This window comes from Balearica regulorum, chromosome 8 (assembly GCF_011004875.1).
Source record: "Balearica regulorum gibbericeps isolate bBalReg1 chromosome 8, bBalReg1.pri, whole genome shotgun sequence".
In the NCBI taxonomy this organism is placed as follows: Eukaryota; Metazoa; Chordata; class Aves; order Gruiformes; family Gruidae; genus Balearica; species Balearica regulorum.
Window position 1 is genome coordinate 16,161,116 of NC_046191.1, and position 18,030 is coordinate 16,179,145.

The window sequence follows — 18,030 nt, forward strand, 5'->3', positions numbered from 1 at the left end:
AAAAACCTGTTCCCTGCCTTCAAATTTAAAGTGCAAGTCATTAAATTTACAGACATTGTGGTATTATATCCTTTTATGCTTGGATAAAAATGATCCAACAACTATTTAGCTGTATGCTTAATTTGCCTAGCTATTTTCTTTTCTATAAATATTTTTGCAGCTTTTGAGAAGCTCTCAAGACTTTCCATAATTCATAATAGGTTTCTTTATTCCTGCAGTCCTGTAGCTCAAGGCATGTCTAATGTTCTGTTCAGCTTTCATTGTTACATAAAATTTTTAAAAAGTGTTTCCAACATTTCCCTTTTTTGTTTTTCATGAATATCTCTTAGTGTGCCAGATAGCATGAAAATGTGATCGTTCTGTTCTTTCTCCTGCCAGCCAGTGTTGGCTCTTCATGTTTCTTTGTGTTCACTTGAATTTTTTTTTTCGTGGTTCTTCTCTTCCTTGTCCCTACATAAACACATGCTGTGCCACACCTTACATACTTCTATAATTTTAATCAAGGGAAGTGCCTCAGCAGGCGCTGTAGTACACTGCAATGAGATTGATTCCTGTCTAGGAACATGCTTAAATCGAGAAGGTGATTGCTCATTGAAAGGCTGTAATACTGTGACCCTTCAGCTGTCTCCATGAACGTATAGGAATTCATTTATGAAGATACATTTTTAAAGAAATAGTTCTCCTAAACTAAAAAAACTTGGGCATTTTTTTGCACTTGTATCTAATTTGCTTGACACTTGTACTGTTGATGATCTGCCTTTTTTTACTGAGTCCATGGATGAACGATTGCAGAAACAGAACTGGACGTGAACTCTGGAAACTCTAACGTTCAGTTCTTAGCTAGCAGTATGCTTCCTTTATAAACTTTAGTCTTTCATTTAATCTACCTCATACACTTAGTTCTCTACTTAAAAAATGGAGTTAATATTTCCTTACTTCTCAGCTGTCTAGGTATTGCATTCATTAAAACCTGCAAATTTCTCATGTACTACAGTGGAGCCATATTGACAGGTATACTGAAGCAGTGTCCTTGACTATCAGACCTCTTGATTTCGCAACATGTTTTTACGTTAAATAATTCCATGTTCTGCATTTACATCATAACTGATCAGCTGAATATAGGGAGTGTCAAATGCTGAGACTATGGGCATCACAAATACAACTTTCTGCCTGTTCTTTTCCCCTTTCTTCTCTTCTATCTCAAATGGTTTCAGTAGATCTTTTGCTAGTAAAACCCTATGCAATTACATCCCATAAATCATCTTTAAGTATTTCTTAGCCAGATTTGAATTAATGGCATTGACAAGTCACTCGTGTGCTATCTTCAAATAGTGCTGTGTTTATTTATGTAAGACTTTTGGTGTTGGTGTATTTGGTGATCAGAAACAGATTACAGTACAGCATAAAGTTCCAGATTAAATGTTCATATATGATTGCTGACTCTTCAGTTATTTCAGAGCATATTTATATGCTGCATATATGCTGCACTTTATTGTGTCTCTTCTGTGTGTGTATATATATAATAGAGTCTAAAGAAATTTCCCTAGAAAATAGTTGAGAATGCTTTGAGATGATGATGGGTTGGTGAGACACCAAGTTAAATTCTTCTTTTTTAATCATTATTACATTAAATTAATATTTTTCCTTAATCAGATATAGAAACTTTCAGTTCAAAAAATGGTAGATGCACAAGGTAGTGCTACTGATAAAGGCTCTCTGAAACAGAAATACACGTGCAACATGCATTCCTACTTGATTTGTTTTTAGAGGAAGAATAGCAAATGGCCCCAATGTTTCCTTTGTGTGAACGTTGTACTTCACAGGGGAAGAATCAAATTTGTATATTGTTTTTCATGTTGTGGATGTGTGTTTTTAGGTAAGGTTCCCATCACACTTCAGTTCAGACCTAAAGGATCTTCTAAGAAATTTACTCCAGGTAGATTTGACCAAACGATATGGAAATCTCAAGAATGGTGTAAATGACATAAAGAATCACAAGTGGTTTGCAACTACAGATTGGATTGCCATTTATCAGAGAAAGGTAAGACCCTTCCTGATCAAAACTATTACAGGTCTTTAAGGGGTTGAAGTAATTTTTTTTTTTTTGCTTTCCTAAATCTGTCACTTTTAATTAAACTAAGAAAAGGTGAAAGTAGTTTAACCCTCTGAAAAGCTTATATTGATTGAATTATGTTTGTTTCTTGTTGGCATTTTATCCTGGACCTCTGTGTACGTTCCTGTGCTCTTAACACGTGTTGTACTTTAGTCTATTTCTGGAATATCTCAGAATGAGCCATCTCCTGTCTCTCTTGCTTTTTATTTAACCCCTGCTATAGTGGCATCTATAAATACTCCTCCAGAGCAGAGAGGAATCTGTTTTCCTTTCCAGCTAGCTCTTAGCAGTCAGACTGTGCTTCAGTGTGGAGGAGCTCTAGCTAAAGCTAGAGCTTTTCTTTTTCTGCTAAAGTAGTATGCTCCCTCCTTGCTCTTGCTTTATCTGTGATTGGGACAGGATCAGATGTAGAGGGTATCTACTCAGTCCTCAGTGTCTACTGAGGAGCTTTTGCCTTCTGACACTACACTCTAGTTGACTGCAGTTCCATAAGCTTCAGTAATGGAGAGCGCCCTGCTGAACGCTGTTTTCTGGCATTTTTAGAAATGGTTTTCTAGTCCTGCCTGACCAACATAACTTGCGATGTGGTTTTTAGAAAGTCCGTGCCCAGTTTGCGCTATGAACTTCAGACTTGCATAAGAGTGAAAGCAACAGAGAGAATTGAGAATATTTTTAGGGCACGAGCAGCCGTTGACATACCAGTTTGAGAGGAGCACATTAGTGGCTGCCAGGGTGAATGAAGCAGAGCTCAGAGAGGAAACCGGGGAAGGGGATGAGGATGATGACAATTCAGTCTAGGTCTGTCTTCCAGTAGCCCCAAAGCTTGCTCTCCCCTTCAAGGTAGAGTCAAAGTTAAATATCTGTAAATTAGCAAGTTACTAGAAACAGATTCCAAATAAATTATTTGTTGTCTTAAATGCAACCTCTGAATTCTTGGATTTTCAATAGATAGCAAGAAAAGACTTCTCTCAGAAGAGTCCAGTGGAGAAAAAATTTTGTGTCTAGATAGTGGTAAAAAGGTTAGAGTCAAGCAATAACATTTCAAGGAATTGGTTTACGTTGTTGAAATGCTAACAGTCTCAATTATAGAGGCATGAACTTGCTGCTGCAACTGCAGTATTTTAAAGGGCAAGCCTAAATACTAACAATAGTTTCTAAAAAGAAACTGGTTGTTTGGCTGCACAAACTGACAGTACAGTTGTTGTAGTATTCACTAATGTATTAATTACTAGAAGACAGGGTACAATTAGCACATCTTGTATTCTTTCCATTAAGTGTAGATGTGTTAAGAAAAGATTGCCCGTAGCAGAATTGTAAGTATCTGTTCTTTGCTTTCTTAATGCCTGTTTACAAGGCGGTTTTATATGCACTGAGTTTTATTCCCCAGTAGGCTGTCTGGGGACACCCAAGCCCCATAATATTAAATCAGATGTTTTAATAGTACGCTAAATATTCTTAGCATTACTAGTGCACTGCTGTAGAGAATTACTTAACAGAAACAAGAAATATTTTAAAATGTGAACTAGTGGTACAGTCAGAATAGCTATTACTAGTTTTAAAGGATTGTGAAAACTGATGCTGAATAAGTTTGAAGCTTCTAATTATAAGGAATAAATACTGTAATACTAAGGGTCTGAAACAACAGCCTGGATTGTAATATCATTTAAGTGGCCACAGAAATACAGCAATAAACTTTGGGTTTATACCACCTTTTCACAGTGGCTGTTACCACAGCATGTACTTTCCTGAATAAGCATAGTGTTCCTTGGCAGCTAATGTAATGTAAATAATTTGTTATGCTGCAGTCATAAATGAACCAGTCAATTACTTAGTATTTCAGATAAGATCAAGTCTTGTTTTCTTTGTGTGTTTGTGTAGGTGCTTATTAAAATGCTGCCTGATAATACAGTTGTACTTAGGGCTAAACACGTGTTTTTACTATAAACTAGTGTTATCTCCTCAATCTCTTTTTAGCTATTTCCTTAGTGAAGATAATAGGAAAAAGTCTGAGGCATCTCATTTGAACGTATTCTAAAATTCCAGCAGTAAATAAGATATTTTCTGTGCTCTCAGCTTTGTTGTAAGGGAGTAATTGAAAATCAATTTGAGAAGACACAGAGAGTGAATTCAGGTAATGGTAAATGTGTGGCTTTGTAGGCTAGATATGTGCACAGACTGTGTATTCTTTCAGGATAAATGACCTAAACACGTATATTGTTTTAGGAACAAAAGGATACCCACCTCAGAATTGTAGCACAGTCTATAAATGCAGAAAGTCAGTGTTATTTCTTGGGGGTGTATAGTATTATCACCCAAAGTCAGCAAAGTTTAGTTGGTATTAGTCTGTGCTGTACCTTTTTAATTTACTGATTCCCACCCGCCATCAGTAATCTACCTGGGGCACTGAGCAGTTCGTGGTTGCACAGCGTGACCTGATCCCCTGCCTGCCCTGCCTATCCGTGTCCCCACCATGCTGCCCCTGGCACACGTACTCCTTGGGACGTCCTGGAGAGATGCTTCTCTCATTACTTTGCATTTTCAGGTTTAAATTTGCATCACCTCGATAATTTTGCCATAATCTTGCTTACCATAAAGGTGGATAAATCAGGTACCTGCCAAATGAAAAAGAGGAATGTAGTACTGATGCCTCCAACTCCACTTAGTTCTAGATGTGTTTCGGTAGAGTATCTCTCCTTGTCCCTGGTCTTCCATTCTCTTTTACCATCTTTCCGTCATCATTGCCTCCTATCAACCCCAAAGCCTGCTTCTTTCTTCTTTCAGCATGCAGTTGATTCTAAAATTTAGGTTATTTTAAAAAGTAATTAAGCTTAATTTTGAACTCTGAGGTGTGATAGTCTAGAAGGATTAAGATTTGAATTAGCTGAGTGAAGGTGGAATTTAGTACTCTGTTCCCTAAAATAGCATTTCAGTGTCTACAAGTTTGGAACAGGTCCTTCTTTATTAATTTTTTTCTTCATTTTTCCCCCCTGACTGTGTAGGGGCAGCATAAATGCAGGTATGTCCCTGTGCAGACCCATATCTTCATTTAAGGTTATCTTTAGTTTAACTTTCAAGATCAGTAGAGGCTGAAGTGCAGTAATTGGGACAGAAAGATTGAGACTGTTATGTTGTAGCCAGACCCAAGGAATTTATTTTTAAGACCAGCCTCAAAAAGCTGCAGGTTCCCTCAACTTGAAGAAGCAGCAGTGAAGAGGGTCCTGCACAATGGTTCCAATACCTCAGTGTGAGTGGCTTACTACCATACTGTTGGCATGAGGTGCAGTGAATCTCAAGGCTAATCGAGTATATATGTGGATTTGAGAGGATATGCAGGCAGTCTTTACCAGAACAGGTTTTCCATCATTAATTAGAGCTGCACTGGCTTTCTGTAGAGTCTTCTAGTGACCCCCTCAAGTCGTTGCTTGTCTCTCATTTACGGCCTAGTTTTGAGAAGGCTTTCATTTCTCGCTTACAGTTAGGTCCTAGGAGGAACTTTGTAGGAGGTGCAGAACAAATTGTTTTAAATGCGTATTAGGTTAGTTTTTATTTGGAAATAGAGGATTGTTGGTGAGTAGGAGGAGAGGGGCTCCAAACAGCCCTGAGATTTCTGAGTAGCGTTGATGGCAATCAATCTACGTCTCCACTTCAGCCATGATGGCGCGACTGTTCCATGCAGCCCTTGTTGTGCTGCGAGCTGCACCACGCAGCTGGTGGGCCAAGAGCAGGGTCTCTCCTGCGAGAAGAGAACTAAACTTTGTTTTGAAGTGGAAGTAATTTGTTATTGATGTTTGTGAGATATTAGTCTTTTTCAACTTAGATTCATACATCTAGGCCTGCATCTTCTTAGGCTGGTTTTATTTATGTGCCACAACTTTAAGCTGCTTCACTGTAATAACTAATTTCTTAGCAGGATTTGAGGAGTAATGAGAATATTTTTGTGCTTGTTATCACAGTGCTAAATCTAAAGATGTTAGGCCGATAACATTTCATGTGCTCCCCCCCCCCCCAAATACAGGTAGAAGCTCCGTTCATACCAAAGTGCAGAGGCCCTGGAGATACCAGCAACTTTGATGACTATGAAGAAGAAGATATTCGTGCGTCTCTAACAGAAAAATGTGCAAAAGAATTTGCTGATTTTTAGTAGGAGTAAGAGGACAAGATGACATCAGGGCTCACATTGGGATCTTTGCACTCTGTTAACAGATGAGGTGGAGCTGAGACCATCATATGTCAAAACAGTTACCTAGTTACTTCATTCCACAAAGCTGACTGAGGTCTTTATTGCCATCTTCCATGTGTGCAGTTTGCACCAACCCTTCTAACTAGGCACAATTAAGCAAGCACTGTTTGTGCAGTAACACAGAATAATAGACCACTTTCCTACTTAACTTTGGTTTCTGTCGTTCTTTGTTTCTGTGTATTGTTCATTTTCCCCCTTTAAAATGAAGTAGTTTTTTACCCAAGAATGCTCCATTTTATTTTGAATAATGTATTATTTGTGTGAGTGAAATGGAAGGTGTTGCGGCTAGTGTGATTTAGACTGAAGTGAAAGATAAATGTTGCTTCTAGTCTGTGCCAGCCAATAATTCTTGTCTGTCTTGTGTCTGATGCTACAATTTATAATAATTTTTTAGTAGCTCAGACTAAACCTAGCCAACATTTTTAGCATTTTTGAAGGTAGTATTTATCGCCATATAAATGTCTGCTAAATTAACTTAAAAACATTTCTTCCTGGAGACTGACCAAAATTCAGTAGAATCAATTGGATGGCTTAGGTAGGGGACAGTAGCTAGACCCCGTGCCTTGGTTTTCTACATCCCTGCAGTTTTCGTCACCGCCTCCTTCCTTTGTATTTCCCACCTAGGCAGGAGGTAAATTGCCATAACCAGACTGTACCATGGAAAGCTTACAGTCTCATGAGAGGGAGTACTTCTACCTGGTCTGGATTTTGGACCATATGTAACCAAGTCAACTTACCAGCATTTCAGTTGGCAGGTATGAAATGGCTTTTTTAAGAACATGAACCCTAAACTCTTAAAGGAAGTTTTGGTCAGTATTGTAGAGAATATGATTCATTTTGATTCACATTTTCTTTTTTGGTGGGGTTTTTTTTTGTGGGTTTTTTATTTTTAAAGCTGATGTTTGGGCTCCCAAAGTATTCCTTGTTTTGGGCCTTTTTTGATTAAAAAAGGCATCCATTAAAATAAAAAACACCACACCACAAAAAGCAAAATACGCTCTGCCATTAGCTATGAAAAACAAATGGTTTAGCAAATGCGAAATAACGTTCTAGATGCATCGCTGGATGAACACGGTTATTTTTTGTTAGTTGTTAAGAATAAGAGGTTATTGCCAAGTTTTTATTCTGGTATACTATATTAGTAAACTGAGGATGGAGTACTGCTACAATCATTTTCGTTTTAATTACAGCACTTCATTCACAAAGAGACGAGACAAAGTTTAAAAACTGCAACAGCTGGGTTTATTTTAGTTGCATTGTGTCTTCATTTCTAACCTACTTTCTTTCAATCAAACAGAATGTATGGTCACACAGATAATAAGTATTTGGGCTTAATTATGTTTTGTATACTCTCACCAACTGACTTAAAAGATATTGCTACCATGTGCTAGCTTTGGGCACTTTTACACATTTATTTCAATGTTAATAATCAGTGGCTCAGCACTTTTTTGGGGGGTTGCTTTTAAACTTATTCATAGTAGTATTATTTGTACACTTGATCCTGGCTGTCTCAGTGACCTGTCTTAAAACAGCACATCTAAACAGTTTAAACTAGACTCATATTTTATGATCAATTTACATGCATACAAGGATGAATTGTTTTTAAAAAAAACGAGCTATATTGGTACATAGCCATTGTATTTGTTTTGAATGTCAGTGCAAGTAACCCACTGGCATTCCTTCCTTTTAATCTGTATGACACTCCTCTAAGAAAAGCCTTTGTAGACATTTTACAAAAGAGTATGAAGCGTACCATCCGACATTCTGTATGTTTAGGTTGTTGAGCATTTTTGCACAACGTCATTAGGAGGCTGACACGGAATGCAGTCTTTGTCCACCCATATTTACATATGTGCAAGAAAAGTATAAGATACTTTGCTGTAGCAAATTTTATGTAACAAAGATATATCGTCACATTAATAAATTTAAAGAAATCCTTTGTATGAAAATGTTAAAATCTTTTGTATTTCATTTAGACCAAGGACATGCTGCTGTATGCTAGCTGTATGCGATAAATTCTACAGTAACTTTGTTGTCGTTTATGAACTTTAAAAGATTTTAATAAATGTTGGAGATCACAATTTGATTCTGTTATGATTTTAATTTTTAATCATTACATTTATAAATCTAGTAAGGTTCAGAGATTTTTCTGTTTTGTAAAATACTGTAATCATTCATCTTGCGTGTACAATAAGACAAAAGTCTAGGAAATTGGTTCTGACATGTCTGTCTGATACCCAGATTAAATTCTACGTGGGCATAAGTGGAAAAGTCATCTTAATGCCATGATATTATGCTACTTTTTAATTTTATGAAAATCCTGTTAGAAAGTAAAATACTTTTCCAATATGGCATAATAGACTTCAGTATGGAAATGAGATTCTATTTTGGAAAAGGAGGGGAAGTGTGCAATTTCCAAGGCATTAGTGAGTACATTTGACAATGTGAGTATTATACAACCCTCTCATTTAAACACAGTCATAAAATATAACTACAGAATATTATGTTACCTGTATTTAATTTGAAAAATCCTTTTCACAATATGGAAAAATTGTATATCTATGACAGTAGAAGCTTGTTAATTTTACACATTTGAGGAATTAAGTGTTGAACTATATGGTATATTTTAATTGTACTCTAGTTGTATGTAACTTTCATTTCCAACATAAAGGATTGTATCTCATTAAGTAAATTGCTTTTTTATTATCTTGTCAGTTGCATTAAAACCCTTATTTTTAAATCCTTTAAAGTATTTTACTAATTTTTGCAAATAATTAGATGTTTTTAAGTGCTGCAATAGTGTGCAATATAGTAAACATTTATATACAGAAGTGCAAATTAAATTATGTACAACACTTGTGCTGCTTCTTTGTGAATCAGAATGTTGTATGACGAGAGTTGTTGCATCTCCCCGCACGCTGCAAACAGGGTTTGAAAGCAAGAGGAAAAGGTTATGAAACATACTGCACACAGTAGCTGGGGCCCGTTAAGCTTTACACTAACTAGGGTGTTCAGAGAAGATGGTGCGGAGAGCGCTAAAAGCACTATGAGAAGTCAGTGAGTTGGACTTCTTAGACAATCAGAGGCAAGCAAGGTGATCGTTAGCTGCAATATTGTTTGTCGTCTTCATACTTCCACATTCAGACTCGATGCTTTTTATTAAAGGTAATTGCCTGTTTTTAAACTGTCTGCAGATCCACTGTACGAACTCTGTGCTGTGTCTCATTGTGCTGTGAAACAACTGATAGAAGTAAAGACTGTTCATGGTCTTGGCATTGTCTGTCTTGAGGCTTTTTCTGCAAGTGTTGTTCAGAGAGGCTCCGGTACCTGCTGTCTGTAACGCAGCTCCTCCTCCTCCCGCTGTCTGAGCGGAGCTGTGGCCTCTCTGCTTCTGCTGCTGTACCCTACTGACCGTGGTTTTGTGGTGGTCTTGGTTTCATAGTACAAATGCTGTATTGCATTTCAAAGGCCTTGGTACTTTTTCTAAAGCTGAGCTAAGAAACTGCAAAGATTGTCTTCTGCTTTTACTACAGCTCCCATGCAAGCACGGCATGTCGAGCAGCCAGTTTGAAGGTGGCATTCAAATCTGTTGTTCTTCTAACTTCCCACATGTAAGGAAGGCTTATCCCAGATGAGAATTTGAGAACTGTTCCATAAGAAACTGGTAAAAAGACAATTCTGTTCTCCAACTGGGGTGTGTATAGCTGATCTGGATGTGTTCAGGGGAGAAGGCGGGGGGGGGATTGTACAACCACCATAATTTTACAAGTGTGGGTCTTGCACACATTTTAAAAATGTTTTTAATTGACAGCTTGAGGAATCAACTGATTTGAGGCCTCTGACAGCAGGGGTAAAACAAGAGTGTCTAATGTCAGGCTGGGCAGTGACCACTTCCAGTAAAAGGGTGAGCTCCACAAGGATGTTTAAATGTCTTGCAGATAGTAAATGTTTGTCATCAGATATAGGAGTTAGGTAAAGTGTTGGGGTTTTTAGAAGGATAAGATGGGTATCTTGGGGCAAGAAGGATCTCAAGATAGCTTCCCTTCCAAACTTTGGAATTTGATGATGAATAAAAGTTTGAATTAAATCTGAGGTCTAATCACATTTTGACCTTTTGTTGTTGCTTTGTTTGTTTGTTTTTGGGTTTTATACTACAAAAAGGGATGCCTGCCTGAAGGAAACTTGCATATATTGAATATGTAGTTTATTCTTAGAATTCACTACTACAAAAATTTCCTACCTCAGTGGGATAACAGCAGCTTGAGGTTTCCATGAAATCATCAGGATGAGTTCCCAATAGTCTATTTCCAAGCCAGTAAAATTTCCTTTAGAATTCTTACAGTCTGGTTGTCCTGTTCCTTCCCTGAGAGGGTCAAATACAAGTGTTTTTGCAAAACAATATTTCTAAAAATTGTGTTTATGTGGCTCTTTGGTTTAATTTTTAAAAGCAACATATCTGTGGTGTTCATTTGCTCATGGTCAGTGAAGCGTGTAAGAAAGACCCAGTGACAAACTTGCACGCTCTTTATTAGTGCTCAGGGTACAAGATTTAGATTTTGATAGATTGCACAGTAGCAATCTAGTATCTAATGGCACATTCTGCTCTGCGTGTGGAGAAGCAGCCTGTCTGAGGATGAGGCATCTTTCCTAAGGACAGGATGGAGCAAACACTTTGCCCAATACACGGACATGGTTGCAGCACAAAAGCTTTTTAGTGTGAAAAGGTTGTTCTAGTTGGAAGGAGTTTGAGGGCGGAGGCCAGCGATCTGTTCCCATACATAGCAACCACAGTGACAGATGTTCTCCTTTGCTGGGAGGTAGAGGTCAAACTGCTGCTTTTGCCTTTGCTTCCAAGATGCTGTGGAAGATTGGAAAGGACGCAGCTGTAGGTATACTCAAATGAAGCCATGTCTCAGAAGCCTGGCCTGTTGTGGTACGTTCTGAGTGTGTCCAGTCAGTTCCAGGAAAAAATACCGGTGATTAGGGCAATAAAAACTGGAGTGCTGGCAAGGCTTGATAACTTTCTGAAATTCTTTCACCATCAAGACAATTTGATTAAGTTTAAAAAAAAAAAAAATCCAGCACCTTCTCACTTACATTTAGTGGTGTATCAATGCTTTGGTCTACACAGTAATATCACAAGAACTGTCTTCTATGGGAAGTATTGTTCTTTACCATGTGTCAACATTGTTACTCTGAATGTATACATAGCTATCAAAGTAACAGTTCAACAAAATGAATGCTCAGTTGGGATGTCCTTTCAATTTCTTCCATCTTTACCATCCCCTTTCTACTTGATGTTTGCATAAAGTGGGGATCAGGGTGTCAGGACTCCATTAATGGCAGGTAACACCTTGGATGAGTAAACCAATGTAATTCACCTATCTCACAGGTGTGTTAATTGAGGTTAAGCCATCAATATTTGGTTATTTCATACATGCCCAGAGTTTATAAAATAATCTCATTTTTAACTGCCACTCTAAATATATCTATGTATATAATGCATGTCCTCAGTAAATACATTTTCTTTATTTCCCTTTATTCTCTTATCACACATACCAGGAAGTATGCATCTGGCAGGCTTAATTACCAGTGGGGGAAAAGCAAGAGAGGAGCTGAGCGGGTAGCTTAGTTAAAACATTATCTTATACCAGAATCAGTGTAAGGGCTACACGATGTAACGTGTGTATAATGCAGTGATAGGGTTTGCTAATGTGAGCATGTTAGTTCAATCAGGAACGTGGTTCTCCTTCTGTAGAAGTATCTGCTCTGTGGTTTAGGACGTAACCCAGGGACTGGGCTCCAGGAGGACATCCACATCGGAGAGCTACCTCCATGGCCAAGCATTCATTCATTCCGGAAGGGAATTTCAGAATGGGACTGAGTTGGCTGCAAGGTACGTTTCCCACCAGGACAAGTATTGCAGTGAATGCTGCGGAAAAATAACTCCCTGAAGTCTCATAAATTAGTTGGTTTGGTTTTTAAAGCCACACACAGAAACTTGGAATATCAACACAAATGCTTTGTTTACTCGGGACTTGTAGAACTCAAAGCTATGCTTTTGAGCATTGATAACATTGCATCTAAAGTTATTAAACTGATCTTAATTCTGCAACTGCTTGTTGACTAACAAACTCAACTCACACTTTTCTTGACCCTTTTTTTTTTATGTTCCAGATTACTACAAAAACCTGTAAACTAAAACGAATTGTGATTCCACCTTCACCTTCCTTCTAACAAAATGCTCTAGCTGCGTCCATTTGCCAGTAGATGGCACGTGTATGTGGTGTGGAACAGCGGGTGTAAGAAATGCCAGCTGCACAACACAGTAAGGGCAAGAGACTTGGAAAATGTTTAAGAGCAGTAGGGAATGAGAAATTTGGGCTGTACGAGTCAAATAATAGGTCAGATAATATATGCAATATCAACTATGAGTGTTCATTGTTTATGTATTAGTAGATTTTTGCCTTTAAATCCTTTTAGAATTAATTATTAATACCTACTTTTTTTTTTTACTGGTTTTCATATCAGCATCAGTAAAAAAGGAGGTTTTGACACTAATTTGAACAAAAGCATTTTTTCATAATATGTATGATTGCACAAGCTGTATGAAAACTCCACTAAAAATCCCTGATTAATAAATCCTATTTTCACTAGAGGCTAGAATCGGGGGTGCTGGGTGCGTGTGTTCTGTTTTAATAGCACGCAATCACATTCCTGTATGACATGCAACTGAAAGTTCAGAAATACGCTGATTTTAACCAAAGACTTGTCATAGGGGAAAAAAAATAAATAAAAATTGAAAAGGGTTTCTAAGGTGGTTCATTAAATATATAGTATTTATAGTGGAGAGGATATACATTTTTTAGAGAGTTGGATGCTGGTCAAATCTAGATGTATCTCTACTAATCATAATGTTCACAGGCAAAAAATATTGTTCAATATTTTTCTGAATGATGTGACCAGTTGGAGAGAAAGTTACAGCAAACATGTTCTTGAGAGGATCTCTGATCAGAGCCTTATCAACCAATTTTGGCTTATATCAAAGGAGAGAGTAGAGAGGGGAAACAGGGTCACCTACCACGCGACTGGAACGCTCACCCTGCCGTAACAGCGGTTCCTTTCTTGCAGTCAGTGGTGCTGTTTGCAGCCGCGGTCTGCCAAGCAACATGCACATCCTTTGATCTGTCATGTTTACACACAAAGTGTAGTGTTGCCATGATTTCCTTCGGCTTCCTCATAGTTTGGTGTCTATGAGCAGATAGGGACCCCGTAACTGGCAGCAGTGACGGAGAACTGCGGGAAACACCCTTCTCTGGGTCTGGGGTGCTTTCGGTGGGCAGAGGAGCAGCATCCTCCATGGCTGATCAACGGAAGAAATGCCATATGTCTGGTCTTCCGCACCTGGTGTCCATTCTGGCAGTTATACCAGAACTGTAATGTGTACAAAAGACACCTGTGTTTACCAGGACACGGGGGCTTTACAAATGTGAGAAATCTGGATGTTTCTAAAGCAGGCTAAAACTGCCTGCTGCTGGCTAACTCTGCCTACTGGAGAGCCGGTGGGAGAACTTCACTGCCCCAGAAACTCACTGACTGATCTGCCCAAACACCTGAAATATGACCATTCCCCACAATGGCTCTAGTTAGCAAAGGCAGACACCATTCAAGAGCTTGCCACTATCCGAGTGTTGCGTGGATCTCTGTGCATGCTCAGAATATTTTTTTAGAAGAAAATCATAAAGGAATGGACTGGTTCGGCTGGACTCCTGACACCAAGGTGGGTTTGCGACTCAGCCTCTGCTTCTCTTTTCTTTATTGAGTGTATACGTGGTCCTGAATCTTGCTGACCTTGGCTTCTAAGAAAACCTCATGATGGGAAGGTGATGTGAGAATGTTACAACAGTGCTTTTAAAGGAAATTCCACGACACCCCAGAAAGTGTGTATGATCGAGCAGAAACCTCCATGGGCAGATGTGGAGAAGGCTCTTAATGTCTCTGTGTTGAAAATGGGGGTGTCCTGGTTTGGCTGGAATAGAGTTAATTTTTTTCCTAGCAGCTGGTATGGTGCTGTGCTTTGGATTTAGGATGAGAATAATGTTGACAACACACTGATGTTTTAGTTGTTGCCAAGCAGTCAAGGACTTTTCAGCTTGTCATACTGCCCCACCAACAAGAAGGTGGGGGTGCCCAAGAAGCTGGGAGGGGCCACAGCAGCTGACCCAAACCGGCCAAAGGGATATTCCATACCATATGATGTCATGCTCAGTATATAACTGGGGAGGGGGGCAGAGGGCACCCAGGAGGTGATGCAGCTCAGAAAACAGCTGAGCATCAACTCCGAGTGGTGACTAATTGTGCTGTGCATCACTTGTTTTGTATATTCTTTTATCATTATTGTTGTTGTTATCATCATCATCTTCCTTTTCTGTCCTATGAAACTGTCTTTATCTCAACCCACAAGTTTTACCTTTTCCTTTTCGATTCTCTCCCCCATCCCACTGGGGGAAGTGAGCAAACAGCTGTGTGGTTGTTCTCGCTGCCTGCTGGGTTAAAACGTGGCAGGGGAGAGCTCTGCACAACTGCATTGGAACATTCTGATTGCTGTGTCAGGCGGCTACTGAGGAAACTAGGTGTTAGTCTTACCTATTGTAAAAATAATACATAAGTTAGGGTTTTTAGAAATGGAGAAGGTATTTGGGGCTGTCCATGTAGAAAATATTTTCCAGCTTGTGGATTAGGTGCGTACAATGGATGTTCCCTCGGTCTGGGTGTGGGTCTCCTGTGTTTCTTGAAAAGGTGTGTGAGCGCTGTGCGGGCTCGTAGGTACGCTGCCCTCCTCAGGGTCTGCACTGGGCGCAGTTCCCAGGCACGGTGTCCAGGGAAGTACAAGCTCATATGGGAGGGTGGCGAGGCATCGGGAGTCAGCTTTACAGCCAGCACTGTCCTGTTATGAAGATGGCAGCCTCACCCCTGTAAATACTGTCAGGAGAATGAGGAGGAGGAGGAGCAGAAGCGTCCAGCGCCAAACCCACTGCAGGGGAGAGCTGTCTGGCAGGGGTCGGGTTCCTGCATCCCCGCAGCAAAGGCACCTGTGAATCGCACTGTCACCACTAGTCACCCAGCGGGTCATGGGGCCGCTGAGGTGTCAAAATCCAGCTTTGATGGTTTTTCAGTGATGGGAAGGATCTTCACTCCTGTGGAAAAAAGCTTCCCAGCAATGTGGGGGAAAACCTAGCACTGATTTCTTAATGTCATGTTTGAAATGTAGTTGAGATTTCTGCCTCTGGTTTATTGACATTTTTCTGTCTATAAGCGTATTTTTCCATTCTTGTGTGTATCAGCATGTTGTGCTTTTTCATTTGCCTCACTTCATACAACCAAAATGCTACCTTTCAGATTTCCCATAGATTTAACAGCGATTTCACAGAGATATCTGAGCCGTATTTATATAAAATATTTTTATTAGCCTGGATTCTGTTTTACAATGTCAGTATTTCATACAAATACTTTTTATAAGCTTCTTGCTACGTTATCACAAGCTAGGCAAGTATGTGGCAGGTACTACTACTAGTATGGGCAGAATGAGTTGTGTTTGTATACAATGATTTTTTTGATACAAAGTACAAGCTTTAAAATAACAAGTGCTTAAGTCTGAACAGTAGCTTTGTTAAATATGAGCAACTACCAGAATAAGAAGGAGCACGACAAAATAAGTAGGGCAGGAAATTCTCAGTGAAGTGGATATAATTCACGTGCAGGAAGATTTATTTAAACAATTCAGTCTTGGAAACCAGAAGAAGCAAAAGCAGAAAGGTACCACTGGCCTTGCATCGCAGGCAGCTGCTGTACGCGTTCATTTTTAGCTTGGTGTGAAGCAGGCGCAACTCTAGTCATCTTACTGGAGATTCATAAAAAAATTAAAAAAAAAAAAAAGGCCGGATAATGCTTATTGCGTAAAAGGGACCTTAGCATACTAAAGCAAGGATTTAAGGGACTCCGGGGAAGAAACAGAGGGTCTTTCCATCCCTTTAATTACTGCCTTGTCAGTAGATCTGAGCAGTGCTCCTCCCTGCCAGGCTTGGGGGGAGCTGTGCTGCTGACTTGGCACTCTGCACCTGCAGAGCTCTTAACCCACGCGCTGATCCTGAAACCCAGAGCTTTTACAAAACTTTTTGCACACATATGGACCCTGATTTTTACCTTATAAGAGTGTACCCAGGTAACTGCATGGAATATAAATCGAGGCTGACTGGCTCTTGTGCTCTGACCTAGTACTTACACAGGCACTTCAACTTAATTGCTTTAGAAATGAATGCCAGGTTGGTACAAGTCACACTGTTGTACTCTTGCCGTGGGTTTTCTGCCTTCCTTCCCTCCACACTTGTTTTACACTAACGCTATCTTTGGCCTTTTGTCTAGGCTTTACGCAGAACTTCAGAGCAACAAGACAATGCTCAGTCATGCAGAAAACCCTGGCAGGTCAGAAGAGGACTGTGAAGAAGACACAGCACAGCTTTTGGATTCCTGGCCAAGGCAGGAATCGAAGAGAGGTGCTTCACTGCTGGATTCCACGCGTGGACTGGAGTACCTTGCTGGGAACTGTCCCTCGTTCCTCTATGCAATGCCGACGTAGGGAAGGGAGAGCAGGACAACGGGTATTAAGCTGTCGATGCTGTGGAGCAAGGTAAGTGGCAAAATTCGATCCGAGCAAACTAGAAAGAATCACGGAATTGCAGAACAGCAGGGGCTTGGAGATCAGCTAGTCCAATCCCTGAATACGGACTGGAGTGGAAAAGATCTTAACTGGGAAAAGAGAGTTTTCTGAGAGCAGAGTGTTGGAAAGGTAAAACCTGGACCAGTAACAGGGATTTTGCCTCTTTCTGGGTGTATAGTAATTGCCAGGGACTGTGGAAAAGACCTGAGGTACTTGCCAATCCTAGGATGTCTAAACTCATCAGTGCCAAACACGTGTGACAAAAGACCTCCAGAAGTGTAGTGCGGAGCTAGGGGCTGTTCAGAGCAGTCAGGGAATGTAGAAAGTACTGTTGGGATCCTGCTGCACCCCAGGGTGCAGCTCCCAATGTCTGCTCCTGGAAGGCAAATGCACACAAAGAGGAAAGGGGAACGAGCTCAGAAAATGCAGAGCTTGTTACAGTGACAGTCTAAAAGTGTCATTCAGACAGCTGAGTCTATGTAAGCAAGTAAATACCAGAGAAACAGAAAAGTCAACTATTAAATTGAACAATATTACTACAGGAACAAATTATGTTTTTCAAGTTGTAAATTAAAAGTTCTTAACCACCAGTAAAGGGGACCTTGACACAGGCCTCCTGACTGGCAGATCTGGGTGAGATTCCGTGTGGGCTCAAAACCGGCACGAGATGCAGATGTGGTTATGTGAGGGTTTGCCTGCCGCGGCAGGAGATCAAACTCCACGGCCTGGAAGGTCCCTTTTTAGTCCTGTATTGCAAGGAAGGAAATGATGCAAAAAAGATTTTCAGACTATCGTTATTAATAGACTAGGAACAGCTATAAATTAATCCAGTTTGGGAGGCAAGCAGTCATCTTAAACCTGTCACTTCCATGTCTGTAACAGGAATTACTTAAAAGCAGCCTGTGCCCCCTGTTCGTTTCCCGTGCCCCCAGTGCTGCACCTTAAGAGGAGCTGGTGATT

The 18,030-nt window shown here is 39.9% G+C and overlaps 1 protein-coding gene across 3 annotated transcripts in view; it reads left to right on the top strand.

The window, feature by feature from the left end:
• Nucleotides 1–8,434, top strand: part of PRKACB (protein kinase cAMP-activated catalytic subunit beta) — a 73,458-nt gene extending 65,024 nt beyond the window's left edge. For all 3 annotated transcript variants that reach the window (XM_075759796.1, XM_075759795.1, XM_075759797.1), the window contains exons 9-10: nt 1,877–2,041; nt 6,129–8,434. In XM_075759796.1, the coding sequence (XP_075615911.1) occupies nt 1,877–2,041; nt 6,129–6,254 (291 nt within the window). In that variant the 3' untranslated portion in view covers nt 6,255–8,434. The remainder of the gene's footprint in view (nt 1–1,876; nt 2,042–6,128) is intronic.
• Nucleotides 8,435–18,030: the final 9,596 nt, after the last annotated feature.